At 45.0% G+C, this 19,621-nt stretch overlaps 1 protein-coding gene and 2 long non-coding RNA genes across 3 annotated transcripts in view; 1 reads left to right on the forward strand and 2 right to left on the reverse strand.

The window, feature by feature from the left end:
* Positions 1-791: 791 nt before the first annotated feature.
* LOC109492721 lies at positions 792-5,779 on the forward strand. Its single transcript, XR_002146687.3, has 2 exons — positions 792-1,080; positions 3,680-5,779. It is a non-coding gene; the product is annotated as an uncharacterized LOC109492721 (long non-coding RNA).
* Positions 5,780-6,148: 369 nt separating this feature from the next.
* LOC109492720 lies at positions 6,149-9,236 on the reverse strand. The gene is made up of 2 exons (XR_006587359.1): positions 6,606-9,236; positions 6,149-6,464 (listed from the first exon to the last, which is right to left on the reverse strand). It is a non-coding gene; the product is annotated as an uncharacterized LOC109492720 (long non-coding RNA).
* A 4,535-nt stretch (positions 9,237-13,771) lies between these two features.
* The window catches only part of CACUL1 (CDK2 associated cullin domain 1), a 72,434-nt gene continuing 66,584 nt past the window's right edge, over positions 13,772-19,621 (reverse strand). Inside the window, exons 8-9 of the mRNA XM_003994457.6 lie at positions 19,124-19,167; positions 13,772-18,691 (exon numbers count right to left, since the gene is read on the reverse strand). Coding sequence (XP_003994506.1) covers positions 18,651-18,691; positions 19,124-19,167 — 85 coding nt within the window. The 3' untranslated portion in view covers positions 13,772-18,650. The remainder of the gene's footprint in view (positions 18,692-19,123; positions 19,168-19,621) is intronic.

The following is a 19,621-nucleotide window of genomic DNA, read 5'->3' on the forward strand; positions in this document are numbered from 1 at the left end:
ACACAAGACCTGCCCTATTTCCCCCAGGGCCCGGCCTCCTACCGAGAGGCCAGTGGAGCCCCTCGAATGACACCCCTCCTCACGCCACCTCTGCTCTCCCCACCCCAGACTCAGACATTGTGAAATATAAGGACAAGAACGGAGATTCTACAAGCTCAATCTCCTTCCGCTGGATAATGAATGGAGCCAGGCTTGGTTGCCAGAGTAACCATTCAAAATCCATTTATTTGAGGAAATCAAGAATCTTGTTTATGCCCATTAATCTACATTAATAAAGCCCTCGACTGCAGAGGACTCTGGGGAACTCCAATCTGGAGCGCCCCCCGATCCCATCGTCTCCCCAGCTAGCTGGATTGTCACACCACCCTGACTGCCTGGGCCGTCAGGCAACAGGCTTCCAGGGGCCGAGCGGCCAGCGGAATGTGCTATGTGTTCGCTGAGCTACAACCGGGCTCACAGGGTTTCCAGGAGAGGAGGGAGCCCCCGCCAAGCCCCTCAGGGGCTTTGCTCGGGGAGAAAAGCATCACGAACTCCAGAAAACAGGACCCACAGACCCAGCATGCTGGGCCCCCATTTGGAGTGTTCAGCTCCTTCTAGCTGTTGCCAAGGGCTCTGTTAAGAGAAACTACAGCAGGGGGACAGGGCCACGGTGTGTCCCTGTCAGCACCCCCACCCCAGGTCCTGGCACCAGAATGGGTGCTCAGAGCATGGTGACAGGTGAATGAAAAGGTCAACTAAATTTGGGATTCTAATTTTAGCCCTGGATAAGAAAAGTGGAAAGGTGACTAAGAATTAACTGTCAGACCACATAGAAATTCACACCTTAGACCAGATCGAGTGTGTGTCCCCTTCCCCTCTGTGGTGGGCCCCACGTGCATCCAAGGCCCCTGGAGTTTGAGGCCGAAATGCGTGTGTCTGGGCCCTGGTCCAGACCTATAGAATTAGAATCCGAGTGGGGTGGAGGTTAGGGGAGTAACAAGCCTCCCGGCTGCTAGCCCCGCGCACCGAAGCTCAGGACCCCCCTCTTCTTGCCAGTGACAAGACCGACGGGCAGCAGGTTGGCCAAGGACCCTTTGCCAGGTAATGTCGGGAGAAGGCCTGCAACCCATGCTGCCACTGCTGAGATGGTGGGGGGGGGGGGAGGGAGGGAGACGGGTGGTGCCAGACCTCAATGTGTCGCGGGGGGCAAGTAGACGTAAGGCTTCGGGCTTTTGCAGCAAGATGGATCCCAGCTGCACATGAGGGGACCCGGGATCTGGCAGCTCTTCTAGCCAGTGAAGTAGAAGCAAGCCAGGCAGGCAGACTCAGCCCAGTGGGGTCTTTGGGGTGATGCACAGTGACTGGCCTGGGGTCCACTGCCACACAGTGACAGGCGGGCAGCAGAGAGGACAGCGTAGGGAGTAGTTCCTGTGGGGCTCTGATTTGGGTCTGGCCATCTCGGCTCTGCCACCTGGGTACCTCTCTGAGCCTCAGCTCCTCGTCTGGAAACCAGGAATAGGGAGAGTTCCCACTTCCTGGGGTACCTGTTGGCGGACTCGAGCTGTTGGTGCAGGTTGCTCAGTTGTATCTGCCTTTCAGAACCTTTCTGGTTCCCTGCTGCCCACTCTCATCCCTCCCTGTTCCTGAGCAGACCAGGGGGAGGAGGGCGAAACAGGAGCTCCCAGACCTAAGGTTCCCAGCCCCATCAGGCTCCAGGCTGCCTGCCCACAGTGCAGTTAAGGGCGAACTCACCCTATCTCATCGATCACACCTTTCACTGCCCATCAGGGCCAATTCAACTGAAATTAGACTCCCATGTTGACCATGAAGAGTTAACAGCATTTCAGCTGCAGAGTGAGCCAGCCCAAGCAGCATTTTGTGGGTAAACAATCGGTTCCTATTAAGTGTCTTGAAATGCTGAGGTGGCTCAGAGCCCCATTCCCGCTCCGGGGTCTTCACTGTGGCCCAGGACCAGAAGCACAGCCTTTGGGGACAGACCCAAGTTGGACCAGAGCTCTAGCTCGTGGTAGCTGACGGACTACAGATCAGTTACTGAATTTCTCTGAAGCCCACTTACCCCTATTAGTTCCCTCATAGAACTATTTTGGGGATTAAATGCCATTGTGTATACGAAGTGCTTAGCTCACAGCCTGACAACAGGTACACTCAGTGATTGAAAGCTACTGTTTTTACCCAAGGACTTCCATTCTGGGACCGCAGTCTAGGTATGAATCTAATAAGATGTGTAGATGTGTTGGATTACCATGGAGACCACCTAATCCAACCCGTGGGGGCCGCTCAGTGGCTGTTTATTGAGTTAAAAGAAACAGGCATCTAATTTTAGCCCAAAGAAAAGTTAAAAGGCAATGTGAATAGTGGGCTTTGACTAGACAGTACGATGGTTCTGCTGTCATTCTCTGGCATGTGATAATGGTGTTCCTTAAAGGAAAGAAGTCATTCACACTCACTGTGATCAGAGCCGTTCTCGTTTTCCAGGGACCTTCACCAGCCCCACCTCCAGCGCAAGCCCCCCTGAGACGGTGGGGGAAATGCAGGCCACAGCCACACGGCTCTAAGTGGCAGTGCTGGGATCTGCCTGCTTCCAAAGAACCGAGCTGCCAACTAGCACCCTGTACCCAAAGTCAGGGAAAAAACCCCGTGACGGCTAACACAGCACCAGCTCTCACACATCAGTCTCACCAGGTGGCAGGGTACACACCCGAGGCTCCACGCAGCCCTGCAACATCACCCCCTCCCAAGTAGGTGCCCCCCCAGGAGCCACCGTGCCAGGCACAGGTGCATGGATGGAGCGTTGTTGGAGAGGCGATGGCCCTGGGTGGGGGAGGGGGAGAGCCGGATTTATCGCCAGCTGGCTCCCCGGGACCACAGTGTAGCAAAAGTCCCTCTGGACTCAGACAGCCCTGCTTGGGCCCCAGGACTGAACCTCACGTGGAAGATGGGGTGGCTAACAACGGTGCCTGCCTCACAGGGCTGAGTGAGGACTCATGACACAAGAGTGACAATGCTCAGCACAGTGCTTGGAACAAAGAGGACTCACTTGGTGGCGCTGTTCTTCCTAAATGACCTCATTTAGAGACAGAAACTGAGGCCTGCAGTTCTCATAGCGCTCTTTCCAGATATCACAGGGTGGGTAATGAGGGGGCCGCCCTCGCCCCTGCCCACCCCCAACTGTTAGATTCCACTGTGTCCCCAAAAGGTGCCCAAGGGTCACCCCCTTCCTCCAGGCTGACCTGGCTCCCACTGTCCCAGAAGGTCACCACCAGTTCCCTCGATGCCCCAGAGACCCAGTGCTGAGGACCAGGGCCCCGGGTTGCAGGGTCCTCCCCGCCAGCTCCCACGGTGGCAGAAATACACTTACTGCTGCCTGAAGATTAGAAATGCATTTTCCACTCTGTCAGGCACTGGGGCAAACGCGATTTACAAATAGCAGGAGGAGAGAAGAGCTGGAAGTGTTTTGCGGTTTGTTAAGCCGTGGTGACCGGGGCGTTGAGAGACGTCCCAGCAGCCATGCAGGGGCATCGCTCACGTGACCAGAGGCTTGGCTGTGCCTGACGGAGGGCTGGGGTGAGCGGACACCTTGATTTCTCCGCAGGGAGCGCTCAAGGACGGGGGCTCCCAGGGACCGCACACCTGGTTACTCCATTCTGGATCCACTGTGACATCTCCCTTTTCTTTCCAGAGGGAAAATGCAGAGGAGGAAGAAATCATCGTCTCCATATTTTAAATATATTAATTTTTCTGCCCCGCACATTGTCTCTGAAGAGCTCCAAAGTGGATAACAAAGTCCCTGCTATGGAGAAGGGATCCCGCCCAAGAGATCTTCTGGGGGTCTTGGCCAGGGCACTTGGGCTGCAAACACCAGTCACTGGCCATGACCCTCTAAGGCCGTGGTGGACAAAGGGACAGTGGTCACCAGTTAGGAACAGTGCGGAGAGCCAGGCTTTGGAACCCCACACCTGGCAGGGCCAGGGATCTCAGTGACAGGAACTCCAACCAGTCCCTGGCGTGTCCGTTCTGGGGAAGGGCTGACTCCTGCCCTTTTCAGACTTCAGACTGCCCCATATGCCATCCCAGCTCCAGGGAAGGAAGCCTGATAACTCAGGTTACCTGCCCACCCAGCGCTAACGGAGGAGGGACAGCTCCCCCAGCAGTGCCCCCGAGACTGTAGTGAAGAGGAGGAGTGATTCCCCAAACAAAACTATATGAAGAAGAGAAAAGGACGGTCAGGAGACCCGAACAACGATGATCACCACCATGGGCCAATTTTTTTGTTTTATGGATGAGGAGACTGGAGGTCAGAGTGGTTCAGTGACTTTCCGGGTGAATTAATGATGGAGCCAAAATTCCCAGTCTGATCCAGATTCTAAGCTGAGCTCTCCCTGCAACAGGGCTCAGTCTCCTCTGAGTATGTTTGACCGCGGCTTAGATCCCTCTCCCTCCAACCAGCAAGCAATAATTAGCCACTCGATTGTGATTTCCGGTTGGGCTGGCAGGGCAGTCATTTTAACTCGGGGTGTCTTTGGCTCTGCTGAGAGCAGACTCTTGACAGACCTGTTGGGCACCTCTTCTTCTATGTGTCCTGAAAGTCTGGTCTTCCCTGAGGCTGGGGCTCAGATGGGCTCAGATGGGGCTCTGTTTGCAGGCCGAGCAGCCACCCGGAGCTTGGCAGGCACTGCCCAGCAGAGAATGCTGCTGACACGAGACAGCACGCAGGCTGAGGGCTGAGCATCAACGACAGGAGGCTGAGTTCGTGCCCCGTGGACACTGTCCTCTGCCATCCAGACACCTGGGGCCACCCCAAGGAAGCAAAGTGAGCACTTCCTGGGCACCAGCCCTTGCCAGGCTGTGTTCTGGTTACATCTTGTAGCCCTTACATCCACCCGACAGTGTGCGATCATTAAGAACTGGTTACTAGGTCACCAGCGGGTGACCTTGGACACTTCACATCCGTGGGCTCCGGCTTTGTCACTGGAAAATGAGCGTCATTGAGATAGTGGACAGAGTGCCTTGCACAGTGCCAGGCACACAGCCAACACTCGGCGACAGAACAGTGGGACAGTAACCATGGTGGCGGTTGTTATTCTCACTGAAGGATGAGAAGCACCTGAACCACGGGAAAGTGAAAGCCTGGCCACTCCGGCTTCATAGCAGGAGAAACTGAGGCTCAGAGAGCTGAAGTACCTGCACAGGGACACACAGCTCATACACCAGGAGCTAGCTGACCCAAAGCATCTCTGAGTCTGAAGCGTATGTTCTTTCAACTGCACCACGCTGCCTCTCAGAGGTTCTGGTCTACATCCCAGCTCTGCCACTTGCTCCCCTGGCCTGAGTCTCATGGCCACTCCCCCACCCTGCCGTGTCTCCAGGCCCCGATGGGTCACACTTCACACTGCCACCTTGGATTAGCTTGATTCAGCAGGATTTTCAATCAGCTTGAGAATTCCAGGTCTTGGGCACTGGTGGGTACCCACTAGACCCAGACTATCCTTGGAAAGCCTGAGAGCAGAGGGTACAAGTAACCCAGGAGGGAGGCCCCCCCCCCCCCCCAGTGCCTGGGGAAGACCTCCCAGTTACAGGAGACCCAAGTGCCACAGACTTCAACTGCCCCTTTCGAAGCTGCCTCTGATGGGTTGATGGGTTACGATGTCATTTTACCTAAAGCTAGGCTGGTAATACCAATGTCCATCCGATTCTCCAATCCCTGATTGGAAAGCCAAAAATGTACTGTCAACACCAGCAAGAGGACAGTAGGAATAAAACACAGCTTGTTAAGCTCAGACTCTCAGATTTGAAGATAAACACTTATGTCATCTCAACACGGATTTTTTTTAATGACAGAGCTTGGCGATCAGCCACGACACCCAACAGCCACGTGCACATTGGAATTATCGTGGCTCCCTGTACAGCTTCTGAAAGAGGAATTAGAAGCTCAGATTCCTTGAGGACTGTTATTTCACACCACTTTATAACCGTGAGAAACCCATGGAATTTTTCAAAAACTCTTTTGGGAAACAGTTTTAGATTTATGGAAGAGTTGCAAAGATCGTACAGAGGGTTTCTATAAATTCTTCCCCCGTTATCCCTGAGTGTTAAAACCTTACGTTTGGTACATTTATCAAAACTAGGGAATCATCACTGGTACAGCCTATTAACTAAGCCACGAAGTTTATTCCAATTCCTCCAGCTTTTCCACAAATATCTTTTCTCAATCCCAGGATCCCACGCTGCACTTAAGTCTCCCTGTCTCCACAGTCACCTTAATCCGAGGCAGATTTTGGTCTTTCCTCATTTTTCACGACCTTGACACCTCTGACGAGGGAGCAGTCAGGTGTCCCGTAGAAAGTCCCTCACTTTGGACGTGTCGGACGTTTTCTTGTGTGTAGACTGAGGTTATGGATTTTGGAGAAAATACCACAGAGGTGAAGTATCCTCCTCAGTACATCCTATCGGGGGGTACAGGATACCTAAAGGGGTACAGGATATCAGATGACACATGAACAAATAGCTGGGGGAGAATAACGTACTCAAGCAGTATTCCAAGAGGTGTTTTCAGGCATAGGGACATGACAGTCCATAAAAGAGCCCATGTGGCTGAAAAACACTACCTGAAATCCCTCGCTTCCCAAGAGCTCCATTGGACTTCATGCCAACAGATAGTGCTGCCTGAGAGGACAGGCCTTTCCTGTGGCTCCTCCCACCTCCGGATGCCCCTGGAAAATGCAGGAAACAGTGCAAGTGGGACTCAAGTACCCCATCCAGCTAAGGCCTCACCCTATTATCACCAGAGGAGAGCCACAGACTGGCCTTGAGCACTGGCCCTAGAGGACTCGTGTGTGTGTGTGTGTGTGTGTGTGTGTGTGTGTGTGTGTGTGTGTGTGTGTCTGTCTGTCTAGTTCCTGGCTTCACTAGTAGCTTTTGAGGCTGCTTCATGAGGAAAATCTCTTCCGGGGGATACTCAGGGCATTTTTCTCCCCAGAGCACACCTCATGATTTTCTCCTGCTCTGCTTCTCTCTCCCCACTAGCCCTTCTCAACCAGGGTTTCTGAGAGAATTAATCCCTTATGCCCTAAAGGCACCCAGTATACGGAACTTCTCTCTGTGCATCTAGAAGCCATGTACCAACCTTGGGAAAAGTGAAAAAAACAAAAACAAAACTGTTCAAACCATTTTCTCTAGGGCTTCTGTCATGGAACCTCAGTGGAGAAGGTTCTCTCCTAAGGTTATTATAGACATGGTTGAACAGCTTCGGCTAGGGAGGTATGATTAGTGGGTCTTAAGAATTACACTGGGACAGAGCTTACTTCCACCGGAGGCTGTCAGGATGATCAGGTGGTAGAGACAAAAGCATCCTGGCAGATGAAGGCTCAAATCTGCCGCTGCTATGTAACTTTGGACGAGTTTTTAAATCTCTGACATCTTGACTATCTCATAATTGTTATCTATTGCTCTGTAACAAATTACTCCAAAATGTAGTGGCTCAAAACACCATGTATATATTACCTCATAGTTTCCTTGGAGCAGGAATCTGGGCACAGCTTGGCTAAGTTCTTTGGCTCACCATCTCTCACAAGGCTATGATCAAGGTGTCAGCCAGGGCAGAAATACTCGTTGTGTTCAAGTGGGGCAAGATCCACTTCTAAGTTCACTCAGCAGCTGTTGGTAGAATTCAGTGCCTCATGGGCTGGTACTGAAGGTCTCAGTTCCTTGCTGGCTATTGGCCCCATGCTACACTCAGTTCCTTGCCAGGTGGGCCTTTACATTCAAGTAAGCAAGTAAGAAGAGCCAGAGTATACACCAGTAAGGCGGATGTCAGTCTTCTGTAATCTAATTACAGAAGTGACACCCATCACTTTTGCTGTATTCATGAGAAGAGTCATTAGGTCCAGCTCACTCTCAAGGGTGAATGAATACCAGGAGCCGGGGATCACCGAGGACCAGGCTAGAAGCTGCCTACACTTCAGGAGAGTAGCACTAACTGCCTTGCTCAAATGCTCTTAAAATTTGCATACAGCACCTGCCACACAGGCAGACGGCCAGTAAACAGCAGCCACTACCATAAAGTAGGTGCTTAGTTCACATCTATTTCCTTTCCCTCTCTTATGCTATTTGAGCCATCCTTTTTCATTGACAGAGGATGTGTTTACCAAGCACTAGCTCAACAACATGGTCTTATTTTTGTTATAGGTGAAACTAGTCATACCCAAGAGAGAAATTTTCCCAGCCAGGGACTTGGGTTTTCTTGGGCCTGTGTTCAGGTAGCTCAAGCTCTTCCCAGCTTTGGGTTCTTTACAGTTCCCTGGCTATTCCAGTCAGGGGTGTGCCTATATCCTTGTTGTTTATGGATTCTAGACCTGGACGACCATGACTTTCAAACAAGAGTACATCAGTTCATTCTGAATGAGAATTGGTAAGAGTTGGTTTTTGTGTACATGTGTGGAAAACAAAGCTGACGTACAATCAGAGGGGTTGTTTTTGGCATCTCCCTGAGGCTCCTAAGTAGCAGTAGTCATTCCCCCGTGCGGTAGATTCAAGCAAACCGATAGTTGCCAACAGCCATTTTCTCTTCCGTCTTCCTAACAGAGACATGGCTCAGTTCTAGCACATCCTCCTCTTGAGGCCAGTGGGAAGCTGAGCCCAACCGAAGCCCTAAGAGGTGAGACTTATTTAAGTCTGCCACGGTGGTCCCAATCTCTTTCCCGGTTATTAGTTTGGGCATGTTTATGTACCCCACTTCCCTAGTGAAAAGTGAGAGGAACCATGCAGGTGGGCTCATGAGCAAGTTTCTTTGCTCTTAAAAAAAAAAAAAAAAAAAAAAAAAAAGCTGGGAAACAAGGTCTTCTTCTCAAGTGGTTGGCCTCATGTCTGGCAACTGTGCGAGTCAAGACCCTGCGGGAAGCAATTCCAGAACGAAGCTCACATGTGGAGGCTGGCAGAGCAGAAAGCCGGAAGGAACCTGGGTCCTTGATGACATCCATGAGCTGCCACATTTATTGATCCTGGAACGGCCCAATCTTCAATTTCTGTGAGGTAATTCACCTCCCTTAATATTTAAGCTAGTGGCCTCTGAGGTAAACAAGATGATCCACAGAGGTGCAGGAAGAAATCAGGAGCCAATTATGTTTTTAAAAGTAAAGAAGAGGGGCGTCTGGGTGGCTCAGTCGCTTGAGCGTCCAACTTCGGCTCAGGTCATGATCTCGCAGTTCGTGGGTTCGAGCCTCGAGTTGGGCTCTGTGCTGACAGCTTGGAGCCTCGAGCCTGCTTCCGATTCTGTGTCTCCCTCTCTCTCTGCCCCTCCCCTGCTTGTGCTCTGTCTCCTCTCTCAAAAATAAATAAACATTTTTTAAAAATAATAATAAAAAAAAGAGTAAAGAAGCTTTGCCCAAACTTCATTAACACAGTGTCTATGTAAGTGGCCAGGTAGCACGCAGAAAACGTGAGGTACGTGCTTCAAGAAGCAGTTTGAGCCACAAAGTGCAGCCATTGACAATGGCGCCATCTTGCAGAATACTTATTTTGTATGTCCCCACAGAGCGAGTGGTCTCATGGATGTTATCTGACATAAGGGCACCCTTGCAATACTTTATTATGGACCAGTGCCTGTCTGTAATATGGAATGTGGAAGGTATTAAAAAAAACAACCACTTTATCTGATCTTTCAAGGTAAAGATGACATTCTAACATTAAGTAGGTATTTTTTCCAAAAGAATTCATGTTAAAAGCACTTTCAAAATGGTCAGACATACTTCAACTTTACCAAAATGTGTTACCAAAAACTGTCACCTATAAACTCTCATAAGTGCACACTGAAAGCTTGGGATATGAAATCCAAACAGGAGTTTCAGTAGGTTTTGAGCCCGTTTTTTTGTTTTTTGTTTTTTGTTTTTTTTAATATATACCAACAATAAAAATGCCACACTTGCAATTGAGCAAGAACAAGTTACTGACAGTGAGAAAGATGGAAATTTATTATAAAGATTTCAACAAACACTTTTTAAGACTAGTAGATGGAATTGAAAATGAGCATTGTTTTTCAGTAAGCAGTCATTTGGATACTCAGATCTTAATCAAGTGGCTTTTTTAGCTACAATAGCCATTAAAACCCAGCATTAAAATAAACTTACCTTAAAACCAGAAATTATTTTTTATCACAAAATGTTAAAATTAGAAGTTTGAAAAATGAAGCATTTTTAATCATATAGCTCTAAAAGAAAAAAAAATTTTAGAAAGAGCAAAAGGTATTTTTTTTACAATACACACAAAAGATATTTTAAAACATTTTCACTTTTTCTATTTCTTTCTTTTTTTTTTTTTTTTTTTTTTTTTTGCCTGTGTCTTAGTATAGTACATAAACATTAATTTAAAAATATACAGGTCTATATACACATGCTGGGGGTGGTGTTCTACGTGCACACAGGTGACTGGTTTGGACAGCAATGTTTCATGCTATTGCTTACATCCTTAGAAGAAACTTCTCCAATCCTCCCAAATACTAACTATATTGTCTTCAAGTTTTTGTAACTTACCCTTTTAAAATTTTTAGTCCAAATGGAATTTCTTTTGGTGAATGGTATGATGGGAATAAATTTAATTTTCTCTACTTAAACCAGCACCTTTTACTGAATAATCCATCATGGTCAGAATTATTTCAAGAAGCCACCTTTAGAGTACTCTAAATTCTTAAAAGCATTGGAGGCTATTTTTTAAACTCTTTTCCATTGACTTTGTCTATTTTTATATGAGTGTAAAAATTTAATTGCACTTAAAAACAATTTTTTTGGTAGAGCAAGTTCCCTTTTTTCTCCCCTTTCAATGAAGATCCTATTATCATCTGTTTATACTTCCATGTGAATTTTTAATTTGTATTAAAAATAAATACTCTTTGGCATTTGGATTGGCTTTGCACCGAATATACATGTTAACTCAAGAACTGATCTATTTACAACGGTCAAAACGCCCCTCTATCAACCTCTATCAAGGGTTTATCAGCCTGTGTTCCTCTCTGCTTTCCTTCCACCCCACCCCCAAGAAACTATGATCTTAGATGTTAATCTTTGTTTTCTTTAGTTTTACTACTCATGAATCCCTACCCTAAACAATGTACTAAGTTTTTCCAGTTTCTGAACTTTATAGCCAAATTATTCATCTTTCAATGGTTTGCACTTCCTCTTTTGTTTACAAAATCCTGCCCTTCCCCAAAATCGTAAAAATATCCTTTTCTTTTTTTAAGTTTATTTATTTTTGAGAGAGAAAAAGAGAGACCAAGCTGGGGAGGGGCAAAAGACAGGGAGAGAGAGAATCCAAAACAGGCTCTGCAATGTCAGCGCAGATCCCAACGTGGGGCTCGAACTCATAAACTGGGAGATCATGACTGAGCCGAAACCAAGAGTTGGATGTTTAACTGAATGAGCCACCCAGGCGCCCCATAAAAATATCTTTCTGTATTTATTGTCTTCTAAAAGTTTCATAGTTTTAACTTTCTTAAGTGAATCTTGAATGCGCCTGGGATTGATTTTTGCAGCTGGTGCAAGGTAGAGGGGGGTCCAACTCACTTTTTTCCTTTGTGAAAAGTTATTCAAGCACTGTTTATTAAATAATCCATTCTCCGCTCCGCCCCCCGCCCCCAGACTGGTCTGCACTGACCTCCTTTTAAAAATTAAGTTCCCGTATTAAGTGGGTCAGTTTCTGAGCTCTTCAACCTTGTCTGTTCCTCCACTTGTAATCTCTGTACCAATCCCGCATTGTTTTAATGACTACATTTGATGTAACTTTTTTGTTGTTGTTTCTTCAGATGTCTGAGTAAATGGCTTCTGGTTTTGTTTTTCATTTTAGAGTAAGCTTTTAAATCTGGTAGTGCTAGTTCCCGTCACACTTCATTGTTTTTTAGTAATGTTTTGAATATCCTTGGCCCTTTGCTCTTGCGTTCACATTATGGGATCAGCTTGTCAAGTACCACAGTGAAAACCATTGGGGTTTTTTGTTGGGATTGCATTAACTTACTAATCAATTTGAACAAAGAGCTGCGACCTAGATGATCTTCTTATCCATATCTCCCATTTATTTAGGTCAATCAAGGTGTTGGGGGATTTTTCCATCATCGTTTTCTCATTAAAAGGCTTATATAGCTCTTAAGATTTATTCTTCTATACTTTATACTGTTTTGTTCCTACTGTAAATTTACTTAATTAAAATTAAAATCTTAAGACGTTATAGATTGTTGCTTGATGCATGGAAATGTAATTGACATTCAGATGTTGATTTTGTTCCAGTGAACTTGATGAACTCTTAAGTCTTCTCATCTGCCTTGCAGACTCTTTGGATTTTCACAATCTGATCATATGTTAATCTGTTAACAGATGAGTTACACTGATTGTGACCTTCTAATATTAACCAACTTGCTTCCTCAGGTAAATCCATTGTGGTCATCATTTGTTATACTCTAAATACAATGTTAGATTTAATTTGCAAAAAATGCTTATTGTCTTATTGGAAGGTGCAAGGTGATTTTAGATATCTCCATCAGGTCTAATTTATTAGCTGTGCTATTTAAATCTTCTATGCCCTTCATCATTATGATTTTTGTCTTCTTCATGATCTATTAACTCATGAGGGAGGTATGTTTAAAACACCTATTATATTGGTAGATTAATGTATTTCTCTTTGTAGTTATGGCCATTTTTAAAAATACATATTTTGAGGTATATTATTAGTCACTTAGGGGCGTAATTGAATTTAAAACTGTTATATCCTTCTGGCCAATTAAGCCCATTGCACTATGCAGAGTCTCTCCATCGTGAGTAATTTGGGGAGGGAAATGGGCTTAATATGGGGACACTGAAGTTCAGAAAAATAACCTTACCCAAGAACACACAACTCCATTAAGCTGAGACAAACATTTGCTCTCAGATTACATGTAGGATAGTCCTTCTACCAAAACACGTTCTTTGAAATGCAAAATGTTCTGGAATTCTAGATTGTTAAAGACACATGCCAATAGAGGAAATAAACACACATAAGCACACATAAAGAACTGACTCTAGTAGAAAAGTTTTATACTCCGTAAAAAACAAAATCTGTTGTAAGACAGGGGAGAGGATTTAAACAACTCCCTACCTGGCTGGGGAAAAAAAAAGAAAAAGCTGAAGAAGGCAACTGTCAGGTGACTTAAATGCAGAGAAAAAGAAAAGACAGTCACAGAACCCTGCTGGGTATGGTAATCTAAGAGTGGGTGTCACTACAACACAGCTTGGGTTTTAAACCAGTGGAGGACGAAAGTTGAAAACCGGCATTCTGAGCACCCTGTTAGGAAGAACACTTGTATAGAGAAAGTGAGAGGAACTAAAACTGGCAAGAGGGAGCACAACACCCTAGGGGATAATACTGATATCACAGCAAGAAAACACAGGGGGGTTATTTTTTTAAAGCATGGTGTCATCAGTGCAAACAACCACAAGTCAAAAGTTCTGATTAAAGGTCTACAATGTGCCAGTGTTTAAAGAGGAAAACGACACATATATGTACATAGGTATAGATACTACATACGTATGCAGACTATGTACTAAATGTATATAAATACACACACCCCGTTTCTTTTATCGCTGGTACAGAGGTCAAGATGGACACTCACCATGCCACTGATTATCCACGACAGAACAGACATGTGCTGAGTGTGCTTATCGTTTAAGAGGGAATTGTGAATACACCATAAGCAAAATCCTATGTTCTGTGCCATAACAAAGCTCCAATGAACCAAGTATCAACATAACAAGCCAGGGACATCTGTACAAGATTTATTTCATTAACCACAATGTTTTAGAGTGACGGTTATACACCCTAATACAGAAGGAGTGATTCCAAATCCATCCAGAGTTAAAGGTCAGAGCCAAAGTCAGTGGCTTTAATCCCCAATCAAAAAGAGTTTCATTCACAATTTTGTTGTTCTTAGATTAACAGAAGAACTGATGTACAGAACACCCTGTTCTAAGCTCCACCATGCTTTCCAACAAAGAAGCACCACCAGGGATTAGACGTCATTGCTTCCTCCTTGCTCTGGCTATGCAGGTGGCTGGCAAGAGCCTCTTGTCTGTCTTTGACTCCCATTTATTCACAAACATTCCTGTTTCCAGCCACAGTTCCCCACAACGTCACATCTGAATTAATTTCTCCTGAATTGCATGGCTGTAATATTGACAAACAGGGCTAATGAGAGCAATTAAATTGCCATCTGTTTAACAAAACATACCCTTCTAAGAGAATATCCACAGTCCTATTGCATTTAGTACATCGTCACCACATTGAAATGACATGTTAAAATCAATACAAAAATTTTTTTTTTCAAACCACAAAATTTACCCCAGAGCCACTCTATAAATTTCCTAGAATTATAAACCATTAACATTTTTCTAAACAATGCAATCCAACCAGAAATGAAGATAAATTTCCCACCAGCAGGGGTACAGTATGTACTGAGGTCAAGAATGTACCTCTGATGAGGATTCTAATTCTCCCACAGCCACACCACCACCGTCAGCAGAATCAGTGTATGGACTTGTGCCACTCGGCTCTGGAAAGAAGTTCAAAATAGGGTCCTGGCCAGGGGAGGAGGGAAAGCATCAGTGACTTAGTTAATCACCAGAGGGGACAAAACAGGAATCACTACCCTTGAAAAAGAACAGGGGTCCTTTCATCGATTCTGGTGGCCAGCAACTGGGGCAAATTGCAACAAGGTAATGAAAGTATCAAGAAAGCCATTTCTCCAAGAACTCCTATAACTTCTATCTTAACTTCTGATAAACATGAACTTCATCTTAGGCAAGCTTATTGAAAACTGCAATCACAACTGAAAAGGTCCTATAAACCTATGCTAGTCAAGGGATTCACATTCTGATCTTAAATTTTAAAGTCCTTAAGAGGCCTAGACCTGGGGTAAAGTAAACATAATACTCTGAAGCGCAATGAGACACCATAAAAAAAATCAACTCAAAACATCCAAACTGACTGGATACCTAATGCAGCTTTTTAAATTTTTTTTACTATCTCAGATTAGTGTCTATTCATAAAACAAGGTTCAGTTATTTTAATAATAGCTGCTTATTAAACAACTGAATTTTAGCTCAAGGGCAATGCCTCTGTAATTACCGTGGAAAATATTAACTGCCCTAAAACAGAGAAAACATAGAAGAAAATATAACTAGTCTCGATAAGAAAAGAAGATAAAATCTGCAAGGGCTACTCTGGAGATTAAACAGGCTTATTTAAATACTATGATACAAGTGCCCCTGCTCACTTTATAACTGCAGAAACCGATCGTGTTTGCTAGATCACCATTACCTTTGCTAGAACGGGTGCACAGACCACCACTCTGCAGTTCTCCTTTTGTGCTGAAAAACTTTCAAATCCCTTGTTCGGTCAGTACAGAATATTGCGAGGCGATGCATGTGCAAACTCTTCCTGAGGAATTCTTCACGTGTGCAAATCTGCAACCTGACAGAAAGCGTGGCATTTATAGCGAGGGAAGTGGCGGCTTTACGGGGCTGGCGCACTCGAGACACACACGCAGCACGAACGGCCACGGGCACCTGTTCCCCTGCGATCTCACTCACAGGTCAGTGTTCACCCCACGCCTCAAAGAAAGGGAGAGAGGAACTGCCTCAAATTGGTAAAAGGGACAGGGAAAAAAAAAGTGACTTTCCCACAAACCTGACCAACGCCCAACTCCTGCCTCCGGGCTTGCGTTTCTCCTAACTCTACCTAAGAACTGTTCAGAGGCGCCATACCAGGTTTTGCTTTCTGCTCCACAGAAAACAAGTAGATCCTGTCGGGTTAGGGTGCAGCTGTGACAACGGGGACCAGGAGATGACACTGTTACTGAAGCATGAGGCCAACTCTGAAAGTAAGTACCGTCTCTCAATTACAATTACCAATGACTTGGACATGGCATTATTTCGAGGTGACTGAACTGCTTTCTTTTGGAGAGCCTGGTTTCAGGCTGCACATGCTTGGCGGTCAGGCTTGCCGAAGCAACTACGTGCCGATTAACAAGACAATCGGTGGACAGTTTTCTGTCCTCAATGATTTGGGCCCCACAAAGGCCAGGATTCAACTGGGGTGGAGAAACTAGATACTGTACTGGCAAAGAAGAATACAAGTAAACATGAGAAGAAAACACTTTCTGGTAAACGGTGCTTTGTCAATACAAAACGGAGGGCAACTCTGATTTCCCCTCGTGTTGCAAACTAAGAATTCTGTTAAGAAACCCAATTAAAGAAGCAAGGTCAATTTCTACTCAAAAACGAAGAAATAGGTTTTCCATACTGCAATGTACCTCAAGGGGCCAACAGGTAACAACCACGTCACATGCACTAGGAGAACGTGTATCTTCTTTCTATAGGGCCTTCCACTCACGGCCTCGCAGTACCACGCCCTGGCCCATAGCTAGCTGCAGTCGCTGTGCAAATATTTAGAGAAGCTGAATTTTGCAAACTTTGTCCACTTTTTGTTAACACATATATAATAAGAAGACAACATAAAATGTTTCTCCATTAACTTAATAATGCAAAAGCATCCAAAGATTTTAACACCAATTCACATCATAATAACAATGCTTTTGTAGAGAAGTTCCCCTGTTAGCCAAAGAAACACTCTCCCAGAAAAAGCATTTGGGTACATTATTAGGATAATGAAGAATTCATCCCACATTTAAAGAAGCATCCCAATTTTATTCCTTTCAGAAATATTCCTGAAACCACTCAGGGGAGACTTTAGTTGCAGGTGTCATTTATAAGCCTGCAGCAAGCGTTCCATTGAGAAAGTAAACTTTGGACTTCATGATAGAGTGGAGTTCTTCCCCGATACCAGAATGCTACTGGGGTAGCGAATCAGACTGTATAGGGCACAGTGAGAACCTGTATATATTCTTCCAGTAATTCGGTGTGTATCAATACAACCCAAGATGCTCACAGGGTTAAATGAGTCCAATTCAAAGTCCTCCACAAAAATCCAGCTCTGGTTGAGAAGTAACTTAAAAAATAAATCTGCCAACTTTTACGTTTACTTCTCGGAATAATAATTTTACAAACAGAGGACTTCTACTAGAGCACTTACTTGCTCCTACTATCACACTTCTAACTCTCCCACCCAGCCTGCTCCCCAAAAAAGGACAGAGTGAATTGGCAGAGGCCACTCTATGAAAAACCCAACAATCAGAAGTGTGGCAGTATCCCTGATCCATCTGGTTTTGCCCCAAGTTCTCCGAAGAGCTAAATATTAGTGTCACGTGGCCAAATACAGTCAAGCATATGCTCGATTTAGATTCAAGCAAAATTGAGGAGAAAAGTATTTTCACCTGCCACATCTATTTTTCTTTGCCTTCCCAAAACGGCTAGAATAAGCTTTAGAGTCTTTTATAAGAAACTAAATAGCACTGTGGGTGTAGAAAAAAAAAAAAAAAAAAAAAAGAGCTGTGTCACAGCTGGAACGAAGCTTCAAAACAGCAGTGTTACTTCTCTTCTGTTATACTCGAATACAATGCTACAAAAGATACAGACTGCAGACATTTTTTTTGAAGTACCTGTCTCACCCATTTAAAATGAAATGGATCAGGAATGCCACACCACTGATTATATCTGGATTTAATAACCATATCTGCTCCCCGGAGTATCCTAGTAACTAGCTGTCACCCTCTGATAAGTCTCCACTGTCCTAAAAAAGGGAGTTTCGGTGCTAGAGGACAGCCCATCCTACACTAGCATCATGCCAACGCTACAGCAGCTGGTGAGATCATGGAAGTGATGGAGGGAATGGATGTGTTCTGTAAGAGTTGGTCCCCAACATCAGCATGAATATGCCACAGGTGAGGCAGGGGGGAATCTGACCAATGAGCAACATGTTTCTATCTTCCCACTTACTTATTAGTATCCTGCTAAAGTCACACCTGCCACCTCAGTGGGTTAGTCTGTGACACCACAAGCTTTTTCAGAAAGCATCCGGGAGTCGAACAACTGGTCACGGAGTTGCAAAGTGCACAAAGCTCAAGGCACAGAGTAGAAAACAGTTGTGAACTGGTGAGGGGAGATGTTATAGCAGAAGCAGAGTTATTAGCATTTTCCTTGAACAAGACTTTCTAACGCTAAACAAAGACCAACTCTTTTAAATGGGGTTTGTTTTAGTTATGGGTAAAAAACACTGTATTGTAATGATCTGCTCGATTTCAAAGCAAAAGAGATCTCGATGTGTAAAAGCCAATGTGCTGAAGTGCCACATCCACAAATGAACAAAACAAGTGCTTTAAAAAAAAAAAAATTCTTCTGCTCTTATACTTTTGGAGGAAGCTGCTGACGGTCGCTGCTGGATTTCCCTTAGCAATGGTCGCTTTTCAAGACGCCTGTTCCTCACGGAATCTGTAGATAAACTCATTAAAAGATTGTCCCCTTTCAAAATCATCCCCAAGTCTAGCAGCAACTGACTGTTTTTTGTTTTTGTTAGTTATTTGTTTTTTAAAATTACAAACCAAAGTAAGAAGTCCAACATCCTCTTCCAAGAACTTTGTGACAGAGCTCCTGAGTGTCTGCAGGACCCCCGCTGTGCTCCCAATACAGTCTCTGCAGCTCCAGTGTGTCCTCTTTTCGGGAAGGAAAGTACATTCAATACATTCACTATCTGTACCCTCTGGAACTTGCACACGCTGATGAGCTGTCTGGAAAAACAAAAAACATTGCGACAGGAAAAGGTATGAACAGCAGACGGCATTTGATAATGGTAAGAATCTGTTTATTTAATACATAGTTCTCACCCCTCTCCCGATCCCTCAAAAGGAGATTAAAAAAAAAAAAAAGTGAGCGAAGTGAAAGGAGGCTACATCATCAGAAAGGAGACCGGATCACTATCACACTCTAGCAGAGACTAAAGAATCCAAGAGGCTCTTGACAGCTGCTTGAGAACCACCGCCCCCAACTGGACTTCAGAGCCGTCACAGCTTGCAAAACAGCGTGAACTTGATCACACGGACAGCCTCGTGAGACCACCATCAAGAGCACTGTGGACACGATTACACTCACCGTACGGTCACCACCAGCAGCTGCCTTACATAATAGAACCATCAGAAATGGTAAGGAACATCATTACTTACTATAAGCCAACTCATCCCCAGCTCTTTTCCGGGACTGGTCACCTCTGGGGATAAGAAAAGAAGAGGGAATCAACCAGATTACACAGACATCTTCATACATCCAAATGGGAGAAGTGAATTGACATAACTGGTAATAGAAGGAAAGCAAGTATTTCAATTCTAACAACCTATCTTAAAATAGGCATTAAACTTAAACAGCAGTACAGTCATTTATAACCTGAATATGCTTAGCTAAAAGGTGTTGTCTTTTAAATATAAAATGCTATTAAATGAAGGAAGGATTATCTAGAAAAATGGCTTACACTGGGTTCTAGAAATAGGTTCAGACTAAAAATGTGTTTGAAAATAAACCTGGGTTCTGCTACCAACACCCACAGCGACCGCCATATACTAGGGCACATTTCAAATATGAAATAGAGGATAATTCAAAGTCTTCCCCCCAAAAAAGCCTTATTATAAAACCAAAAACTGCTTAAGGCTTTAGAAAAATCTCAGAAT

Source organism: Felis catus, chromosome D2 (genome assembly GCF_018350175.1).
Source record: "Felis catus isolate Fca126 chromosome D2, F.catus_Fca126_mat1.0, whole genome shotgun sequence".
NCBI lineage: Eukaryota > Metazoa > Chordata > Mammalia > Carnivora > Felidae > Felis > Felis catus.